The sequence below is a fragment of the Paroedura picta genome, chromosome 12 (assembly GCF_049243985.1).
Source record: "Paroedura picta isolate Pp20150507F chromosome 12, Ppicta_v3.0, whole genome shotgun sequence".
NCBI classification, from domain to species: Eukaryota; Metazoa; Chordata; class Lepidosauria; order Squamata; family Gekkonidae; genus Paroedura; species Paroedura picta.
In genome coordinates, this window is record NC_135380.1 from 49,516,199 (window position 1) to 49,533,015 (window position 16,817).

At 46.8% G+C, this 16,817-nt stretch overlaps 1 protein-coding gene across 1 annotated transcript in view; it reads left to right on the top strand.

The window, feature by feature from the left end:
* MYMK (myomaker, myoblast fusion factor) overlaps positions 1–6,049 on the top strand; it is a 37,602-nt gene extending 31,553 nt beyond the window's left edge. Inside the window, exon 5 of the mRNA XM_077306731.1 lies at positions 5,516–6,049. Coding sequence (XP_077162846.1) covers positions 5,516–5,662 — 147 coding nt within the window. The 3' untranslated portion in view covers positions 5,663–6,049. The remainder of the gene's footprint in view (positions 1–5,515) is intronic.
* The last annotated feature ends 10,768 nt before the right edge of the window (positions 6,050–16,817 follow it).

Genomic DNA, 16,817 nt, shown 5'->3' on the forward strand with positions numbered 1-16,817 from the left:
GCTCCAGATTGCTCCTAACTGGGCTGTTGGGGGCAAGTGCCAGTGGGACCGGGCCAATCAGGTATGTGTGCTCTCCAGAAATGAAGTCCAGACAGCTCCCTACCCACCTACCCCTTGAATCATAGAATCATAGAGTTGGAAGGGACATCCTGAGATCTAGTTCAACCACCCACACTATGCAGGATAGTCACAACTTTATCGCTCCTCCCTTGTAACCTGCCACCCCTTGAACCTTCACAAAATCAACCTCTCCGTCAGATGCCTATCCAGCCTCTGTTTGAAAATTTCCAAAGATGGAGAACCCACCACCTCCCAAGGAAGCCTGTTCCACTGAGAAACTGCTCTGACTGTCAGGAACTTCTTCTGGATGTTTAGACCGAATTTATTTCCATTAATTTAATCCCATTGGATCTGGTCCGTCCCTCTTGGGCAAGAGAGAACAACTCTGCTCCATTCTCTATATGGCACCTTTTTAAATACTTGAAAATCGCTATCAGATCCCCTCTCAGTTGTCTCTTCTCCAGGCTAAACCGACCAAGCTCCCCTAACCTTGCCTCATATGTCTTGGTCTCCAACCCCCTCACCATCTTTGTTGCCCTCCTCTTGACACACACCAGTTTTTGTACATCCCTCTTCAACTGGGGTGCCCAAACCTGAACACAGTACTCCAAGTGAGGCCGAACCAGAGCAGAGTAAAGTGGTAGCATTACATCCCGTGATCTGGACACGATACTCCGTATAATACAGGGCAAAATACCATTTGCTATTTTAGCCACCAAGTCACACTGCTGACTTTTGTTCAAAGTATGGTCTACTAAGATTCCTAGGTCCTTTTCACACATACTACTGCCAAGACAAGTCTTCCCCATCCTATATTGGTGTATTTGGTTTTTCCTACCTAAATGCAGAACTTTACATTTGTCCCTATTGAACTTCATTTTATTCTGTTTAAATCATACTGTATTCTGATTCTGTCTTCTCTTATGTTTGCTACCCCTCCCAGTTTAGTAACATCTGCAAATTTAATAAATATCCCCTCTAATCTCTCATCCAAATCATTTATAAATATGTTGAACAACACAGGCCCCAGGACAGATCCCTGGGGAACTCCACTTGTCACTCTTTTCCAAGAAGATGCTGAACCATTAGCAAGTACCCTCTGGGTACGATTTGTCAACCAGTTATTGATCCACCTGACAGAATTAGGGTCCATACTGCATTTTACTGCTTGTCAAGAAGAATATAATGTGGAACCTTATTAAAAGCTTTATTGAAATCCAGATAAACTATGTCCACAGCATTCCCCTAATCCAGCAATTTAGTCACTTTCTCAAAAAAGAGATGACATGACTTTTTCTTGCGAAACCCATCTTAGAAATTACAACTCCCTGTTCCAGCTGCTCAAGGACTGAGTGTTTGATGATTTGTTCCAAAATTTTGCCAGCTACAGATGTCAAGCGCACAGGTCAATAGTTACCCGGATCCTATTTCTTTCCTTTCTTGAAGATGGGGACAACATTTGCCCGCCTCCAGTGATCTGGCACCTTACCTGTTCTGCAAGTGTCAAAAAGAACGGACAAGTTCTTTTAGTACCATTGGATGCAATTCATATGTCCCAGAAGACTTTGTTTCTTTTAAAGAAACAAGGTGTTTGTAGACTGTTCCAATAGTGATCCTAGGCCACCATTCCTACCTCCCCTGTTGTGTTCCGTTTTTTCCACATTGAGCACTATTTCCCTCACAAGAGAAGACTGAGGAGAAATAGGAGTTAAGCAATTCAGCCCTATATTCATCATCTGTTATAATTTCACTTTCTTGTCCTCGCAGTGGTCCTACCATGACCCTACTCTTTTTCTTACTTGAAATATAACTAAAGAAGCCTTTTTTGTTATGTTTAGCACTTCTTGCTAGCCTAAGATCATATTGAGCTTTAGCTTTTCTAACACTCCCCCTACAATTATTGCTTGTTTGTTTATACTCATCCTTGGTAATAAGGCCTTCCTTCCATTTCCTAAATGACTTTTTTATTCTTCAAATCATTTGACAACTGCTTATGGAGCCACCTTGGCTTCCTTAGGCTTCTTCCATCATTTCTTCTTCTTCTGTTTGTGATTGAGCCTTCAGTATTTCACTTTTTTGAGCCTCTTGTGACGCAGAGTGGTAAGGCAGCAGAAATGCAGTCTGAAAGCTTTGCCCATGAGGCTGAGAGTTCGATCTCAGCAGCCGGCTCAAGGTTGACTCAGCCTTCCAGCCTTCTGAAGTCGGTAAAATGAGTACCCATCTTGCTGCTGGGGGTTAAACGATAATGACTGGGGAAGGGAATGGCAAACCACCCCGTATTGAGTCTGTTCTGATGGATACGTTGAAGGACTGCAATCTGGATTTTCAGATAGTTAGGTGGATAGGGAATTGGTTAGAGAACCACACTCAAAGAGTTGTTGTCAATGGTGTTTCATCAGACTGGAGAGATGTGAGTAGCTGGGTACCTCAGGACTCGGGGCTCGGCCCGGTACTTTTTAACATATTTATTAATCATCTAGATGAGGGGGTGGAGGGACTACTCATCAAGTTTGCAGATGACACCAAATTGGGAGGACTGGCAAATACTCCAGAAGATAGAGACAGAGTTCAACGAGGAATGGAAAAATGGAATGGAAAAATGGGCAAATGAGATGCAATTTAATAAAGATAAGTGTAAAGTTCTGCATCTGGGTCAGAAAAATGAAAAGCATGCCTACTGGATGGGGGATACGCTTCTAGGTAACATTGTGTGTGAACGAGACCTTGGGGTACTTGTGGATTGTAAACTAAACATGAGCAGGCAGTGTGATGCAGCGGTAAAAAAGGCAAATGCCATTTTGGGCTGTATCAACAGAGGCATCACATCAAAATCACAAGATGTCATAGTCCCATTGTATACGGCACTGGTCAGACCACACCTGGAGTACTGTGTGCAGTTCTGGAGGCCTCACTTCAAGAAGGACATAGATAAAATTGAAAGGGTACAGAGGAGAGCGACGAAGATGATCTGGGGCCAAGGGACCAAGCCCTATGAAGATAGGTTGAGGGACTTGGGAATGTTCAGCCTGGAGAAAAGGAGGCTGAGAGGGGTCATGATAGCCCTCTTTAAGTATTTGAAAGGTTGTCACTTGGAGGAGGGCAGGATGCTGTTTCCGTTGGCTGCAGAGGAGAGGACACGCAGTAATGGGTTTAAACTTCAAGTACAACGATATAGACTAGATATCAGGAAAAATTTCACAGTCAGAGTAGTTCAGCAGTGGAATCGGCTGCCTAAGGAGGTGGTGAGCTCCCCCTCACTGGCAGTCTTCAAGCAAAGGTTGGATACACACTTTTCTTGGATGCTTTAGGATGCTTAGGGCTGATCCTGCGTTGAGCAGGGGGTTGGACTAGATGGCCTGTATGGCCCCTTCCAACTCTATGATTCTATGAAAACGCTAGAGGGCGTCACCCCAAGGGTCAGACATGACCCGGTGCTTGCACAGGGGATACCTTTACCTTTACCTTTTTATTTCACTTTTAAGAAACTCTCAGCCCTCTTGGACTCCCATTTTTTTTTACGTCTTTCTGACCATAGGACTCTACCCAACATATCTTTAAGTCTGTTAAAATCATATTTCCTGAAGTCCAGTCTATATGTGTGACTATGTAAAGGTTTTCTCTTTCCCACAATTGAAAATTCCAAAAGCACATGGTCACTGCTACCAAGTGTGCCCACTGCTTCCACTTCATCCACCAGTTTATCCCTATTGATGAGATTTAAGTCTAAAATAGCTGAGCCCCTGGTTCCCCTCTCTGGGAAATGAAGCTGTCAGCAAGACAAGTTAAGAAATTAACAATGTTTGTATTTATAGCAGAGTTCGTCTTCCAATAGATATCTGGATAATTGAAGTCACCCATGACCACTGTTTCCATCCTCTTTGAGAATTGTGTAATTTGGTCTAGGCGTATCTCATCCAAGTCCTCTGTCTGGCTTGGTGGTCTATAGCAGACCCCCACAATAATACCACTCTCATTTCCTACTCCTTTTATATTTACCCAAATACACTTAACTGAACTTTTGTGCTCGGGTACCTGTATTTCTTCACAAGTATAAGATTCCTAACATATATTGCTACACCTCCCCCCTTCTTTTCTTCTGAATAGATTGTACCCCTCAATTTTAGTATTCCAATTGTGAGTATTATCCCACCCAGTTTCTGTTTCCTATTAGGTCATACAACTACTAGTTCCTCCTGCTTGTTCCCCATACTCTGTGCAATAGTGTAGAGACATTGTAATTAAGGTTGGGCGCTTCGGCGTCTGAAGCGACCGTTCCTGCCCGAAGAAGCCAGCGCCAATGCACTGGGGGGAGTGGAGGCGTGGCATTGTGCCTGCACATGTGTGCCGACCCATCTGTCAGTAACCACACCTCCTCTCCCCCCCCCCTGCTTCAGGCAGGAACAGATGCTTCAGACACCGAAGCTCCCAACCTTAATCATAATCCATCCTTTGTGTGCCCCATGGTTTTGGCTTTTGAGCTTCCTTGCAAGTTAGTTCCCTGCTTATGTGCCATCCCCTGTAGATTTGCATTCTTCTCATCTTGAGTTCTTACCCTCACACCAGGTTCTGAATTTACATCTTGCTCCCCCTTTGTGTCTAGTTTAAAGCCCTCTTTACCAGGTTTGCAAAGGTTCTCCCAAAAATACTTTTTCCCTCTCTTGTGAGGTGCACACCGTCTCCTGATAGTAGCCCCTCATATTGACATCAGAGACCATGACACAGAAATCCAAACCTTTCCAGATGTCACCACTGACGTAACCGGCCATTTACTTGCATGATTTCTCTCTATCTCTTCCTAAGCCACGGCTTACAGGAAGGACTGATGAAAACACAACCTGTGCTCCCAGATCTTTGCCTTTCTCCCCAAATGCACAAAGTCTTTCTTAATATGTTCCATGCTGTGCTGGGCAGTATTACTTGTTCCTACTTGGATGAGAAGGAAGGGATGATGAGCTGCGGGCTTGATGAGCCTGTCCAGCCCTCCTGGTTCCTGTAAGGCCCATCCCTCATCAGAGTGGCTCTGGCCCCTCCTCCAAGCAATTAGGCAGAGGCAATTGCAATTGGGGTGGGGCAAACACTTTCACTGCCCTTTATCCAGCAGAATTATTTAAGTGGTTCATCTTTCCTTAAATGAGTAATTGGCATCCACTGCTCACCCTCAGAACAACTTTCTAAGGAAGAAGAAAGTTTGAGTCCAGTGGGGCCTTTAAGACCCACAAAGGTTGACTCAAGGGATTAGCCTTTGTGGGTCTTAAAGGTGCCCCTCTGTTCTCCTTTCAGACTGACACAGCGACCCCCCCACACCCCTCCCCCCCACAGCTGTGAGGCAGATGAGGGTAAGAGGCCCCCTGGTGGTTGGCCAGGGATGCCATCTCTCTTTCCATTCTATCCCACCCCTCTGACCCCCATCGTGGAGCCTGTCCATTAAGTGCACTGTTGCTGCCTTTTCTTCCAGGAGTGGGACTACACCTACGTCCACAGCTTCTACCATTGTGCCCTGGCCATGTCCTTTGTCCTCCTGCTGCCCAAAGTGAACAAGAAAGCAGGCAATGGAGGATCCCCAGCCAAACTGGACTGCTCCACCCTTTGCTGCTGTACTTGATTCAGTCTGCCTTTGTTGGAGGGAGACACGGAAGAGTCCACCATGGGAACTGTAAACTTCTCTGCACCAGATCTTGAATGGCTAGCTGCCCTCACCACTGAATGCCACCTACCAACCATGAGTCAAGCCATTGGGGGCTGGATTTGATTCTGGGTGCCCTGGACTATTCAACTCTGTAGATGTTACTACAATTTTGCACAACAGAATCAAATTAAATTGGAGTGTGTCTCCTTCCTTTTTTGTCTGGGGACAAAAATTTGCTTTGAGGAGGGCCACGGTTTTATTCTTTTTCTTTTTGTACAGGAAGAAAACACAACTGATTTGGTATTTTTTTATTATTCTCTGTCTTATTTATAGCTCCTTGCCTCAATAAATATCTTCATCTGAGTCATAGATTTATGGGAATAATGCATACCTCATGTCACACATGGATACCTCAACACCCAGGAAGGAGTCTGACGACCCAGGACAGTATCCCAATATTTTCTACAGCACTGAGGAGTTCTCACTGTATTGTGGAGGAAACGTGAGAGAGTCTTGCTGCCTAAATAAGGCAAAACCAACACAGGACAAAATAGTGTCAGAAAGTAAAGGGGAAATAATGGTAAGAAAAAACATCTTTCGAAATAGAGAAAGGACACAGACAGCATATTCAGCTTTTTAAAAACTGTTTATGGGGCGACAGGCTTAATAAAAGAACTGCCCGTTTTTAAATGCTCAGGCCTTTCCATATGATAAAGTTCTACTGCAACCAAGTAGGGCAGAGCCAAAACCATCAACATTGTTTGATGGGACAGTTTCAGCAGAGCTCAAAAATATGTCCCACTTACAGCAATTTTCTGCACTGTTTGCAAAACAATTTTGCTTGTTTGTCTGACACAGAACCCTAAGGAGACTTTCCTGGGAGTAAGCTGCAATCAATAAACTCAAGTAGGATTCTGAGTAGACCTGTTTAGGGTTGCTATTTTTGCTTTCACTTGCCCTCCCTGGACAACTCTGGCTCAAATGTGTTTCCCCCTCTGAATTGTCTTTGGGCTATTCTGCACGTACCGGTTTTCACCACAGTCAAATCGCTGATCCTTTTAAATCATTCTTTTAGAAAACATTTTAAAACGAGCCCATGTGCTCTGATACTGCATTCATTTTTCTTTGCAGTGATTATGCATTTGAAACAGTAATTATTTAAGTGGGAGGGCCTCGTGGGAATTGCAGTTCATGGACAAGGAGACTTCAACAAGAAATTTCTGTGGGGCTACATAGCCTTTTGAATGCCAAAACTACCACCTTCCTCCCTCCAAGGTATACTGTTCCTCGTAGGATGGATCACAGCCGACTACAGGTTCCCATGCAAACTGAAAGCTCCCACCACACGTTCCCCACCCCCAAGTTTTTTGAAATCACTGGTGAACAAGTCCAAAATGGGAGCCTCCCATAACCTCAAGCAGTTCTGCTTCCTTATTCTCCTGCAAGAGGGAACTGTCATTTCAGCCGGCCGCAGAGCCCACCCAAGGGGGCCAAATGAAGACCCCTCCACTTTGCCATCCTGATAAACTGTCAAACAACAGCCCCCGCCACCAACGTCACTGCTCAGAGGTAGACCTCCGCTGCACATCATGACTTGTGTGTTACAGTTTTACGGAGAAGCTACAGTTTTGAAGTCCATGAGATTCCACACAGCTAGAGGCTCCACTTCCCTATAACTAAGGCAGCCTGTCTCCTTCAGCAGAGAATCGGCTCCCATTGGTGGACAAGCAGAAAAGGGGCTGTCACAGGGGCACAGGGGAAGAGACCAAAAACACACTAAAGTTTATGCATGAGGAAAAGGACTTCCTTGGTAACATCGTAAAAGAAAAATAATTGTAAAGCTAATTTTAAATGCTGCACTGAAAAGACGCAGTTGCCGCTATGAGGGTCATGCAGAATAAAAAATACTGCAGTGGGTTTGGTGTAGTGGTTAGGAATTTGGACTTCTAATCCGGCGAGCTGGGCTTGATTCTGCACTCCCCCACATGCAGCCAGCTGGGTGACCTTGGGCTCGCCACAGCACTGATAAAACTGTCCTGACCGAGCAGTGATATCAGAGCTCTCTCAGCCTCACCTCCCTCACAGGGTGTCTTTTGTGGGGAGAGGAAAGGGAAGGCGATTGGAAGCCGTTTTGAGACTCCTTCGGGTAAAGATAAGAACAAACTCTTCTTCTTCTTCTTCTTCTTCTTCTTCTTCTTCTTCTTCTTCTTCTTCTTCTTCTTCTTCTCCACGGCAAAAATGGTGCCACTTGCAGAAATAAAAAAAAGGCGTCTTTGGGGCAGACTTTTGCAAGATTCCCTGCTGTGTATAATACACCCTCATTTGCTCTCAGGGTCACAGTCCTGCAACCTGATCAAATGGGAATAAAACTTTATTGCTCTTAAAGGTGCTACTGGACTCAATCTTTGCTGATCAGATGGGCTGTAATGATCACACAGGGTTTTAACTGTTGATGTGTCAACAGACACATCAGTTGTCATGACAAAAGCAGCAGTCACATTCTGTTCATTCAAAGAAGAAGAGGAAGAGACCAAGGAAGTGATACCAAAAAGTACTTCAAATAAGTAAAGGTAAAGGTATCCCCTGTGCAAGCACCGGGTCATGTCTGACCCTTGGGGTGATGCCCTCTAGCGTTTTCATGGCAGACTCAATACGGGGTGGTTTGCCAGTGCCTTCCCCAGTCATTACCATTTACCCCCCAGCAAGCTGGGTACTCATTTTACCGAACTTGGAAGGATGGAAGGCTGAGTCAACCTTGAGCCAGCTGCTGGATTGAACTCCCAGCCTCATGGGCAAAGCTTTCAGACAGCTGCCTTACCACTCTGCGCCACAAGAGGCTCATCTTTAAACCGCCCGTGGCACCACGGGCGCCACGGACTAAATAAAAGAGTAAGGGCTGTGTGGGAGGAGTTAGGGCGGGCTCTGTCCGGGATAAAAACTCGGAGGAGCAAATCAGGAGCCGCAAAGCGGCTCCTGATTCGCTCCTCTGAGTGCCACTCCAGGGCCAAGTGTCCAATTGGGAGGCGCGCGAAGCTGCCAGGGAGGCTGTGGCTGCCAGGGAGGACGCTCGCCACATGCCGCTCCGGTCTGGGGAACCTGCTTCCTCGCCGAGCGACTGCCCTTCGCCTATGACCTGCCTGCGAATGCCTCCGACGCCGACTACCGCGGCCATCCCCGCTTCCCACCCCCACCCCAGACGTCCGTCGCCCGCCAGCGCCACCGGTCGCGGCCTCCCCCCCATTCCCACTCCCCGCGCAGACTACCGCGGCCATCCCCCCTTCCCACCCCCACCCCAGACGTCCGTCGCACGCCAGCGCCACCGGTCTCGACCTCCCCCCCATTCCCATTCCCCGCTTCGCCGCGCACCCCGGACGCCCCTCCCTGCCCTCCACCCCCCATTCCCGATGTCCTCAGACGCCTGCCGCGGCCCGCACACTTCCCCCACCCAAGCCCAATCCCACCCCACTTGCGCCTCGCCGCTTCCCCCAATGTCCCGGAACATCCCCGCCGCAGCCGCCATGAGCCCCGAACTCCTCGCCCCCCTTACCCGCTTGCCCTGCTGTAAGATAGTTCGCCGCTGCTGGGGCCCGCGCAGAAGGCGCACCTGAAAACGGGCCGCCACCCACCCTCCAAGATGGTGGCCGAGGCCTGGACGACGACGACGAGCCCGTGCTCATGAAGACGCAGGGCACAGGCTGTCGCCCACGCAGCCAGATCACTCCCCAGACGCTGCAGACGCCGCTGAGCCGCAACAGCCAGCCACGGCCGAGACGCAACCCGCGCCGCTACAGACCTGCTCACTCAGGTACGACTCGCCCTGCCCTGTACTCTCTCCTCCCTTCCTACACCTCACTTCCCCTCTTCCTCCCTCTGGCCCCGGGACCCCTCGCTTACTCCGGCCTGCTCCTCCACGGACACTTCCACAGACCCCTGCCAGCACCCCATGGGAAGCCGCGCCGCCTGCTAGCACCCATTGTATTCCCACTACAATGGGCCTTATTCCTAGTATAAGTATAAATGTGTAATTTAGACATTCTTCCAAGGGGAAAAAAATGGTAATTTTGAATCCAAAATGAAAAATCCCTTTTGTATGGGGAAGGGGGTTACTAAACATTTGGCAGGGGTACTTACCTGTGCCTTATTAGCGTATCCCATTCACAGAAAATTGAGAAGCAAAGACATGAGCTCCCATAAAGGGCAGCCTGAAAGCCAGCCCCACCCCAGTGCAAATAGATGAGTGTTGCAAAAGTGTACAATTTATTCATACTATCTGGAAGGAAGCCAAGGTCTCTGTGTCACGGACAAACGGAAGTAGCATGAATGTCCACTCCCATTTATCTAACAAGGCCTGCATTAATCCACCTTCACTCTGGAACATTTTGCACCAGAGTTGCCCATCAAGGCAGATTCCAGTTGGATCCCCAAAAACCTAGACATTAAGAACATCAGTGTGAAGGAAGAAACTCATAAGGCCTTTTCCCCTGGGTGTTAAGAGTTCAGGAAGCCCCACAACTGTCTCAAGTCTCCACTCTTTGCTGCTGCTCCTTTCCCTTACTCCTGGGGAGTAACAAAGTTAATATGGGTACAAACTGCTGCCACCAGGACATCTAGAAGTATTTCTTGCTTAACGGATTTGCCCAATCAACATCCTTGTATTGCCATTTGCAGGTTCTACTGAGCTGCCACATCTCCTACTTCACTCCTAGATGCTAGTGCGGAGAAAATCAATTCATAGGGGCTTTCCGCACCGGGATCTTTGTAGCAAATTGGTTGCTGAATGAAAAATCGCCATTTAAAATAGTGGAATTCGTCGTTATGCATACCTGCCTTTGTAGTAGAATCCAGTTGCGTTTTGTAGCGTTTCCCACAGGCTTCCGGTCTCGGCAAAAATCGCTAGAAAGGAAGCGCTCTTGCCAAGCTCGTCCTGCCCCTGGCCGTCAAGCAGCCAATGGGCAGCCGTTAGCATGCTCCCAAACAGCCCCTTTCCCTTTAAGAAAGTTTTTAAAAAAAAAAAAACACACACCCATTGCAACGAATCTGTGTTGATTCGTTGCAACAGAGAGACCCATCCAGCTGCCCGGTGTGTTTGAGCTGTCGTTTGATCGTTGCCACGCTCCCTCCGAGTAAAAAAAAAAAATCCCCCCTCCCTCTCACGGGCCCGATTTTCGTGTAAAAAATAAAGGGAAAATACATCAGCAAACGGGCTTCTCTGTTGTTTGTGTCCAAAGTGTTGTTTGTGCTTAGTGACTCTGGGGAGGGACTGAAGCTGGGGAAGCCTCTAAACAGAAAGAGGCTCGCTGGTGCGTTTATCCCCACTCGCTCGGAGAAAAAAAAAACGGCGATCGCTTCGCCGGAAGATCAGAGGAGAGAGCCAGGGGGAGGGACTTTGTAGAAACCGGAACAATGTTAACGCACAGGTCTTTTTCGCTAGTGTTGCAGATTGGTTGCAGGAGTGTATCGCTTTCCGGAGGGTGAATCCACTTTTGGGGATTTCCCTGAAAGCGCTACAAGGAAGCGCTTTTTGCGGATCGGTTTCAGGTGTGTGGCAGATTGTCAACGACGTTGTACATAACGGCAAATCAATAGCGTTTTCAATTGGCAACCATTGTGCGATTTTGAAGGCGTGCGAAAAGCCACATAGAATCATAGAATTGGAAGTGTCATCTAGTCCAACCCTCTTCAGAATGTAAGAAATTTGCAATTACCAGACCACCCATGGTGACCCCAATTCCATGCCCAGATGATGGCCCCTTCAAAAACCCCAAATTCCATAGCCAGTCCGGCCTGGAATAAATTTACTTCCCAATCCCAAAGTGGCAATCAGCATTTCCCTGGGCATGCAAGAAAGGGCTACAGAAGCCAAGCATGGACACAATCCCTTCTGCCCAGCCACTTACAATCTGCCTAAATTCACAGAATCAGCATTTCTGTGGCTATCTAGACTCTGCTTAAAAACTCCCAAGGAAGGAGAACCCACCAACTCCCAAGACAGCCTGTTCCAATGAGGAACTGCTCTGTGAGGAACTTCTTCCAGATGTTTAGCTGAAGATTCCTTTGAATTAATTTCATCCCATTGGTTCTGATCCGACCCTCTGGGGCAAAAGAAAATAACTCTGCTCCATCCACTACGTCAGTGGTCCCCAACCCTTTTATCACCGGGGACCACTCAACGCCGGGGACCAGTCAACACCTTTTACTGAGGCCCAGTGGGGGGGGGTAGTTTACTCCTCTACTCTCAACCACTGCCCTAACGCTCTCTGATCGCTATGGTAATGTTTAAACATCCCTTCAAAATAAGATACAGACACGCCACAACAATGAAAATAAGGAACATTTTATTTTCATGGAAATTTTAACTCATGACAGTGACAAATCAACGGGAACCCTGAGCTTGTTTCTCTGCAACGAGAGTGATGAGAGACAATGACACCCGAAGTGTGTTGTAAAGGGCCGGGGGGGGGGGATGAAGTAAAGGGCCGGGGGGGGGAGAAGGCGTCCTTCGCGGCCCACCTCCAATTAGTCGAAGGACCACATGTGGTCCGCCGCCCACAGGTTGGGGATCGCTACACTACGTGAAACCCCTTCAAGTACTTGAATATGGCTATCATATTACCTCTTCTCTCCAAGCTAAACAGACCAAGCTCTCTCAACTTTTCCTGATATATCTTGGTCTCTAAACCCCTCACCATTTTTATTGCCCTCCTCTGGACACACTCCAGTTTGTCTACATCCTTCTTCAATTGTGGTGCTCAAAACTGAACACAGTACTCCAAATGAGATCTAACCAGAGCAGTGTAAAGCAGTACCATCACCCTACGCGACCTGGACAGTATCTTTCTTTTGATACAGGCCAAAATCTCATTTGCCTTTTTAGCCACCAAATCACACTGTTGACTCATGTTCCGTTTGTGGTCTACTAAGATTATGGTCTACACACTGCATTTCCCTGATCCAGCAAGATAGTAACTTTCTCAAAAAAAAAAAAGACATCAGGTTAGTCTGACATGACTTGTTCTTGAGAAAGCCATGCTGACTCTAAGTAATTACAACCATCTACTATAGCTGCACAAGGACTGACTGTTTTTTGATTTGTTCTAAAATTTTGCCAGCTATAGACGTCAAGCTGATGGGTCAGTAGTTATTGGGATCCTCCTTTTTTGCCTCCAATCTTCTGGCACGTCACCTGTTCTCCAAGACTTGTCAAAAAATAATGAACAGAGGTTCAGAAATTACATCCACAAGTTCTTTTACTACCCCTGAATACAATTCATCTGGCCCAGAGGACTTAGTTTCATTTAAAGAAACTAGGTGTTTATGGACTACCCCTACAATGCACTTTCACAATTTCAAGTTCTCACAAGGAATAGCAAGCTTACCCAGTACCACCTTTATGGCATTTTAGATGGCAAGATGTGTTTGGATAGTGTGGTGTTGATGGAGTGACCATTTTAGTCACTGTAAAATGTCTTGCCCTTAGAGAAATGGAGGTTGTTTCAGGCTGACCTTTGTATAGAGTATGATGTCTGCAGGTGTCTTGGCACACTTCCATAGCATTGTATAGAGTAAGGCAGCATGTGCCTGAGATGAGAGACATGAGTCAAGAGAATGACATAATGCCAGGCCTGGCTCTTGGCCATCGACCGGCCTTGAGCTGAGTGGACGATGCTTATCAGGGATTGTACAGCTGTGGCTGATGAGATAATGATCTAATTTTGGGTGTGTCATGCTGATTATAAAAAATCTATGTCAGCATTTTTCTAGGCATTCTATTTGGGAAAATAGCCCCAATGCCACTTATTAATTGGCTCATATTGGCTGCAACCATTAAAATGATATCTTGAAAGAATTATTTGACCTGATGTGGATGATTTGCATTCTTATCCCACAATGGGTGCAAATGAATGGGTCCCTAAATGCTGGAGATATCAGTGTGGCTACAGGGATCAGGCTAAGAGCATCCAAAATATATTTAAAAATTAATAAACAAAAATAAAGAACACACATGGTCTGTACAATAATCAGACTGAGCAAAGATGTAAAGAAAAACATGCAGTCCTCTCACCTTGCACTCTGTACTTATGCTAAATTATGTGTAATTACAATACGCTAGTACTTCTTGAAGTTGCAGCATTTAAAAGCCCATCATTACCTTAGAGTTGGGACTTTCCCATTGTCCCTCACCACATGGAGGGTTGTGCCCACCCTTCATGGATTGTGCCCATCCAAAGAGAAAAGGACATGAGGACATGATAGCCCTCTTTAAGTATTTGAAAGGTTGTCACTTGGAGGAGGGCAGGATGCTGTTTCCTTTGGCTGCAGAGGAGAGGACACACAGTAATCGGTTTAAACTACAAGTACAACGATATTCAAAATCTTAAAAGACGATGCAGTAAAAGTGCTACATTCAATAAGCCAGCAAATTTGGAAAACTCAACAGTGGCCACAGGATTGGAAAAGGTCAGTTTACATTTCAATCCCAAAGAAGGGCAATGCCAAAGAATGTTCAAACTACCGCACCATTGCACTCATTTCTCATGCTAGCAAAGTTATGCTCAAAATCCTACAAGCTAGGCTCCAGCAATATGTGGACCGAGAACTTCCAGAAGTACAGGCAGGATTTCGAAGAGGCAGAGGAACTAGAGATCAAACTGCCAACATACGCTGGATCATAGAGAAAGCTAGGGAGTTCCAGAAGAACATCTACTTCTGCTTCATTGACTATGCTAAAGCCTTTGATTATGTAAGGTAAAGGTAAAGGTAAAGGTATCCCCTGTGCAAGCACCGAGTCATGTCTGACCCTTGGGGTGACGCCCTCCAGCGTTTTCATGGCAGACTCAATACGGGGTGGTTTGCCAGTGCCTTCCCCAGTCATTACCGTTTACCCCCCAGGAAGCTGGGTACTCATTTTACCGACCTCGGAAGGATGGAAGGCTGAGTCAACCTTGAGCCGGCTGCTGGGATTGAACTCCCAGCCTCATGGGCAAAGCTTTCAGACGGCTGCCTTACCACTCTGCGCCACAAGAGGCTCTTAATTATTATGTGGAACACAACAAATTGATTATGTGGAACACAACAAATTGTGGCAAGTTCTTAAAGAGATGGGAATACCAGAGCATTTTATTTGTCTCTTGAGAAACCTATATGCAAATCAAGAAGCAACAGTGAGAACTGGGCATGGAACCGCTGACTAGTTCAAAATTGAGAAAGGAGTTTGGCAAGGCTGTATATTGTCACCTTGCCTATTTAACTTGTATGCGGAGCACATCAGCACACAGAAAGGTGGGGTTAGAGGAGTCACAAATTGAGATCAAGATTGCAGGGAGAAATATCAACAACCTCAGATATGCAGATGATACCACTCTAATGGCAGAAAGTGAAGAGGAACTAAAGAGCCTGTTGATGCTGGTGAAGGAGGAGAGTGCAAAAATTGGCTTGAAACTCAACATCAAGAAAACTAAGATCATGGCATCCGGCCCTCTCAATTCCTGGCAAATAGAAGGGGAAGAAATGGAGATAGTGACAGATTTTATTTTCCTGGGCTCCAAGGTCACTGCAGATGGGGACTGCAGCAAAGAAATTAAAAGATGCTTGCTCCTGGGGAGGAAGAGCCTCTTGTGGCGCAGAGTGGTAAGGCAGCGATATGCTGTCTGAAGCTGTCTGCCCATGAGGTTGGGAGTTCAATCCCAGCAGCCGGCTCAAGGTTGACTCAGCCTTCCATCCTTCCGAGGTCGGTAAAATGAGTACCCAGCTTGCTGGGGGGTAAACGGTAATGACTGGGGAAGGCACTGGCAAACCACCCCGTATTGAGTCTGCCATGAAAACGCTGGAGGGCGTCACCCCAAGGGTCAGACATGACTCAGTGCTTGCACAGGGGATACCTTTACCTTTACCTTTACCTGGGGAGGAAAGCTATGGCAAATCTAGACAGCATCCTAAAAAGCAGAGACATCACCCTGCCAACAAAAGTGCGTTTAGTCAAGGCTATGGTCTTCCCAGTTGCAATGTATGGCTGCAAAAGTTACACCATAAGGAAGGCCGAGCGTCAAAGAATTGAGGCTTTTGAACTCTGGTGCTGGAGAAGACTCTTGCGAGTCCCTTGGACTGCAAGGCGAACAAACCGGTCAGTCCTAGAGGAGATCAGCCCTGACTGCTCCTTAGAAGGGCAGATCCTGAAGATGAAACTCAAATACTTTGGCCACCTCATGAGAAGGAAGGACTCCCTGGAGAAGAGCCTAATGCTGGGAGCAATTGAGGGCAAAAGAAGAAGGGGACGACAGAGAATGAGGTGGCTGGATGTAGTCACTGAAGCAGTAGGTGCAAACTTAAATGGACTCCAGGGAATGGTAGAGAACAGGAAGGCCTGGAGGATCATTGTCCATGGGGTCGCGATGGGTCGGATATAACTTTGCACCTAACAACAACAACAACAACAACAACAACAACAACAATGATATAGGCTAGATATCAGGGGGGGAAATATCACAGTCAGAGTAGTTCAGCAGTGGAATAGGCTGCCTAAGGAGGTGGTGAGCTCCCCCTCACTGGCAGTCTTCAAGCACATGTTGGATCCAAACTTTTATTGGATGCTTTAGTATTCTTTGGGCTGATCCTGCATTGAGCAGGGGGTTGGACTATATGGCCTGTATGGCCCCTTCCAACTCTATAATTCTGTGAGTCTGTGAAAAGCAGGATAAAAAGAGAAGCATTTCTCCTTGGTCTGAAAATGTGTAATCTCTGCTTTGAGAGTTTGTTCTGCTCTGGCCCATTCTCACTCTTCCTGATCAAGAGGAAGGAATTACTATGTAGCCATTTGGTTGTCCAAGTCTCTGTCTCTTCCAGCAGGGTAACCCTTTGTTCTACTTTAGCCAGATGATTAGCATCTGTAAGCACTCAAGTGCTCATCCCTGGCCTCCTCCTTTCTGCCAGCTACAAGTTTGCAGCCAGGCTCCAACACAAGCAGAATGCAGTCACGGTGGTGGAATAACTGGGGTGAATTCTAAAGTGGAGGCCATTCCTCTATAACCACCACTACTAAGAAGGAAAGAAATATTACTATGCAGACAGTGTGCCCCGTTAATGACTGGATATAGACTCAGAGTCCAGGAGCACCTTTAAGACCAACAAAGATTTA